Consider the following 5,689-nt stretch of genomic DNA (forward strand, 5'->3'; position numbering starts at 1 on the left):
ACTAGATGTAAAATTGTCCAGATTGTCAAAATATAGGTGAGGAAGGTAATTTATAAGTCATAAGATGATCCTTCAATCATCTCAAATGAAACTAAATTTGATCTTTGCTTCAGCTTAGGGTTTTCATAGAAAAGGCAAGCATGCATGAAACAAGCAACTATATGTCAGCAGGGACATCAGCTAAAATAGCTTTCCTTGCCTATAATACAGATAAATATTATAATAATATAAGGTGAAATAATATCAGACACTGAGCAATGTTCAGATGATAGCTAATGTCATCTTACCCACATTCTTAATATTTCCTCTTCATGTAGCTACTAGTCCTAAGTATCCATGTATAACATTCCTGCTTCAGTTACTGTAATTATGCAAAAAAAAAAAAAGGATTATTACCACAGATACAATCTTGCTCACATTTGTTTTCTGAAGTTTAGTAGCACACTAAATAAAAACTTGATGAGACTGAGCCCAGCTTATACTAATTTCTGTCTTTTCAGGCTTTTAAAATGTAGATCTGGTGACAGAATGATGCTTCATACTGATTGCCATCAGTGCCACAAACCTCCATTCTGAAAAGATGCCTGGTTCTCCACTGTTTCTCTATCAGGTTTTATGAAAGGACTCTTCTCCATTTGTTAATGACATTTTTGACTTCATCACAGAAACAGGGATAAAGGTGGCAGATTCAGCCACTAGAGCATATTAGAGGCTGATGCAGATACATCTGAGCTATCCTCAAAGCTTTATTTACAACAAATCTGTATTCAGTTTTATAAATATTCATAGAGATACTGATTTACTCTTTGGGAATATGTTCCCCTGATAACATAAGTGAGTTCACATTAGGAAAAAAGTAATTTAGCTTTAGAAGCATGAAAACTTTTCTTTGTTAGGCAAAATACTACGGTGTATTCCCTTGGCTTCTCCTTGTTAAATGAATAAAAGAATTGAGCCTTCTCCCAGTATAGCAAATAAGCCTTTTTAGGAAGCAGAATTATAGATGCTATAAACTAAAGGAACTAGCACCTGTTATTTGTTTATTGGAAAGATGGATTCGATACGAAGGTTTTAACAACAAGCATACGACAAACAAATAACAAACCAAATAAAACATCAGTGATACAGTGAAACATTAAAATAACAATCTATATCAAGCCAAGACAGCTCTTTCTCAAAAATAAGCTCCAGTTTAGCTTCTTTGTGACTGGAAACAGAGTGATTTGGAGCATTGCAGAACACCAATGCACTACTTTTCTGCAAGCGGCGGCATCTTTTCCTGAGACCACAGGGCAGGTGCAGAGAGCAGCCATGCAACCTAGGAAAACCTTCTAGCAACAACTTCAAGAGATTGTAGAAAAGTGCTGCATTTTGTGCCTGTGCATGCTCTAAGCCATTTTTGCAGAATGTCTCCAAAGTACTGTACAGCCCTGCCTGGGTGTGAGGATCAAAGCAAGCCCTGAAGATTCTGAACAAAAAGGGAGGTTCAGACACCTTCTTTCATTGCACTTGACATCTTTTAACGTTAATGTTTTATTCTTATTTCTTTCTTGTGAGATGCCTAGAATCTTTTTGAGAGTCTGATGGTGTACAAATTTAATAAATAATAATTCTGTGATGATACCTTTAACACCATTGAAGAGCACCATCTGCCTATCCCAGGTTGTCGGGAAACACTTAGTAGGTGGATAAAATGCCAAATCCAAGCTAAACATCTAGTTGAGTGTGTGATCGGGGGAAAAAAATCAACTGCAGATCCTTGTAGGTCACATGAAGCACATACAACATATACATATAAAGTATATGGGATTGTAATTCTCTATGGCTACTATGCTCATTTAAATACCTGTATTTAAAGTCGCAACCAAAAATATTTTTAAAAGACAGCTTAATAACTTTCCAGTTTACTTGCTTCAAAACTGCTCAAACTAGATGCTTGCTTGCTGTTGTCATTATATTTAAAATTCTCAAAAATCAGTGAAACAAAACAAGCCCCAGAAAGTCAGGCTATGAATGACCTAGGGTTATCTATTCAACATTTAGTCATGCCGGCCAGATGACCACGGAGACGTCTTCAGATAGTGCTAGCTCTTCGGTTTTGAAATGGCGATGAGCACCGCTCCCTAGAGTCGGGAACAATTAGCATGTATGTGCAAGGGGAACCTTTACCCTTACCTATAATCAATAGTGACAAAATTGGTTTTGTTAATCATCAAAAGTGGAGTTTGTAAATAGGCTTTCTGAAATCATAGCATTATCATTTTGGGAGAGGGTTCATGACCAGCTAAAGCTCTGCACTGGATGGATCAATAAATCATCAAAACAATTGAGTTTCAAGTCATATAGAATTCCTGCTGTCCAGACCTTTGGGGAAATGCTGGTATATCACCCTGCATGATTTTTCCTGTTCTCAAAATGCTACAATATTGTCTACATTTATGAGGGCGTAAGCTGCAATGAAGTAAAAATGGTTTTAAGACTGCTGTAAGTAATGGCTTGAGAGACCTGACAAGCAATGTTATTGATGTTAATTTCCTCTGAATCTCCACTGATTTGAAACTTGTATTGCTGCCTAGGAAATTCTGTAGTGGTCAATCCCCCAAGTATTTTAAATCACCAACATAGATATAGGTGATATACGTTCGGCAGCAGTTCTAGAAGGACGGGCTACTTCCTACTACAAGCAAGACTGGAGTTGGCTTGGTCTTTGGCTGCCATGACTTCTTTTCTTTTTCTCATTGTAAAATTTTTGTTTGGTTTTATCCCCATGTATGACATCACAACTGGATGAGCTGTATAAACTGATTAAACAAATGACCATAAACAGATTTGTGTGTTCACTTTGCTTGTATGAAGAATGAGATTGAAGGGTTTCATTTTGACTGCTTTTTTATCTCCATTGTTTCAGAGGATTGGTGGGGAATGAAAGAGTCAGTTTCTGGATAGAACTCATAGGAATGAATGTGTAGTTTTAATTATTTTAAAATAATTTATTTTTCCCTATTTTGATAGATGGGAAACATCATTCTCCAGGCTGGAATACTGTAATGTGCTCTACATGGGGATGCCCTTGAAGAGCATCCGGAGACTTCAGCTAGTCCAGAATGCGGCCGCGCGAGTGATTGTGGGCGCACCACGGTTCGCCCACATAACACCGATCCTCCGTGAGCTGCACTGGCTACCTGTCGATCTCCGGGTGCACTTCAAGGTCCTACTCACCACCCATAAAGCCCTCCATGGTAGTGGATCTGGCTATTTGAGAGAACGCCTTCTGCCAATTACCTCCCTGCATCCCATCAGATCGCATAGAGTTGGCCTCCTCCGTATTCCATCCGCCAGTCAGTGCCGACTGGCGACTACTCGGAGGAGAGCCTTCTCTGTTGCGGCTCCGACACTATGGAACAATCTCCCCGTGGAGATTCGTACCCTCACCACCGTCCAGGCCTTCCGCACAGCCCTCAAGAACTGGCTAGCCCGTCAGGCCTGGGGATAAGTCTACTTTCGCCCCTCCCGAATGCTGAGTGAATGTTGAGTTTTACTGTTTAATTTACTTTTGTTCACATTTCTTTTGTATTGTCCTACACTCCCTTTCCTTTTTGATTGTAAGCCGCCCTGAGTCCCCTCAGGGAAAAGGGCGGCCTATAAATGTCCAATAAATACAAATACAAATACAAATCATTCTAAATTATAAGTTGTTACATGTAAACATCATATATGCCTAGGCAGAATCTGCTAGCATAAGGAAAAGATTTGTAATTGGAATTTTCCACACTGATTGATTTTCAATTTGTTCTTTTAATTAGGAGAATCATATCTGTAGATTGAATAAATTAGCAGTTTCCTTCCAATTTTGTAATGAGAGTCCCCGCATCCTCATAGAATTACAAAATGATTCTAAAACATCCCAGAGCAGCAAAAACTTTATTCTTTTTAACGATTAATCATTTTCTTCAAGGCATCTTTTACCTCTTTGTTCCTCAAACTGTAGATCACTGGATTCAGCATTGGGACTATCAAAGTATAGAACAGAGCCGAGATCTTCTCTTGTTGCTGAATGTACACAGAGCTGAGTTGCAAATGGCTTAAACTAACTGGCCCGTAGAACATGGTGACTGCCGTTAGGTGGGAAGCGCAGGTGGAAAACGCTTTGCATCTATTCCCAGAAGAATGCATCTTTATGATACTAGTCAAGATACATAGGTAGGAGATTATAATTATCAGGAGAGTCGAAAGAGCAATTATTCCAGAGAAGGTGACCAATAAAAGTTCATTAATGTGGGTATCACTGCATGAAACTTTCAACATAACTGGGGTGTCACAGAAGAAGTGGTTAATTACACCTGGGGCACAGAATGACACCATAAGCAAGCCAGAAGTGTGGGTGAGGGAATTCACTATTCCCCCTAGGTATGAACCTGCTACCAGCAGGACATAGACCCTTTTGGTCATCATAGTGGTATAGAACAATGGCTTACAAATGGCTACATAGTGGTCATATGCCATTACTGCAAGCAGAAAGCCCTCGGTACTCACAAAGATTACAAAAAAGCAATGCTGGGTGATGCATCCAACATATGAAATAGTCTTAAATTGTGCTAGATTCATCAAGAGCCTTGGTGCAAAGATGGAAGAGTAGCAGACATCAACTATGGACAGATTGCTGAGGAAGAAGTACATTGGGGTGTGAAGCCGGGGACTGATTCTGATCAATACCACCATCCCCACGTTCCCAGCCAGGGTCAGGAAATAGATCAGGGAAAATATCATGAAGAGGGGGACTTCAAATGCCAGCTTGTCTGTTAGCCCAAGAAGAATGAAGTCAGTTACCATGGTGTAATTGTTCATGATCAGTTAGAGGTGACCACCTCAAACTGCCCCTGCAAACCTGCAAAAAGAAAGGCTGTAGAACATTACATTGGTCATATGCCATTACTGCAAGCAGAAAGCCCTCCGTACTCACAAAGGCTACAAAGAAAGCAAGTGATCATGGGGGCATCACTTAACTCAACTTTAAGCAGCCAGCTTGGAGTTGGCATCGTAGAAAAAAAAAGATTTTAAAGGGAGATACAGAATTTTCGGAAGATCCTGTTTGTGTGAGAGGTATTTTTCAAACGAAAACGCCTCTCATACAAACAGGTTGAATATGAGTGAAAAATGCTTGGTGGATGGAGAAGACTCCTTATGCAAAAGATCATATTTTTCCCTTTCTCCTCCTGGAACTCCCATCCCTCAAAAAGCCTTTCTAGATATTCAGATGAACCACATATTGTTGATGGTGTATGACACAATCGTAGTAGGAAACAGAAATTAACCAACAACTATGTAGAACAATTTTGCATCATTTCTTATATTGGCTGCATGCTTGTCCCCATTGCTCCCTTGAAAAACCACACAACTCACAATGTTGAGATGGTCCTTCTGGATCATTTGAAGAGGTTTTTCAAGAAACATGGGCAGCTGCAAGGAGAAGAGACACAGGGAAAAATGCAAGGCATAATTTGCCCTTTGTTCAAATAGCATAAGATACAATTTAGGCAGTTTCCTTAATGGAACTGGCAATTTTTCTAAAGGATTGTTCCCATACATGCATGGGAAGGTTTTTGTGGGGGGGAAATGAAAATCACCTGAAGATTTTAGCTGCAGTTGCTTTTAGCATTATAGATACATCAAGTTATGACATAGTACAAAT

At 39.5% G+C, this 5,689-nt stretch overlaps 1 protein-coding gene across 1 annotated transcript; it reads right to left on the reverse strand.

Moving 5' to 3' along the window:
• Positions 1–3,930: 3,930 nt before the first annotated feature.
• On the reverse strand, positions 3,931–4,845 carry LOC106543801 (olfactory receptor 5J3-like). Its single transcript, XM_014059879.2, has one exon. It carries the CDS (start codon positions 4,843–4,845, stop codon positions 3,931–3,933), a length of 915 nt encoding a protein of 304 aa, XP_013915354.2.
• Between the last annotated feature and the right edge of the window lie 844 nt (positions 4,846–5,689).

Source organism: Thamnophis sirtalis, unplaced genomic scaffold (assembly GCF_051295495.1).
Source record: "Thamnophis sirtalis isolate CommonGarterSnake01/CBP01778 unplaced genomic scaffold, rThaSir2_p1.2 scaffold_1, whole genome shotgun sequence".
NCBI classification, from domain to species: Eukaryota; Metazoa; Chordata; class Lepidosauria; order Squamata; family Natricidae; genus Thamnophis; species Thamnophis sirtalis.

Bases quoted from the DNA above. Each gene is read 5' to 3' on its own strand.
- LOC106543801 (XM_014059879.2), bottom strand. From the start codon at position 4,845: ATGAACAATTACACCATGGTAACTGACTTCATTCTTCTTGGGCTAACA.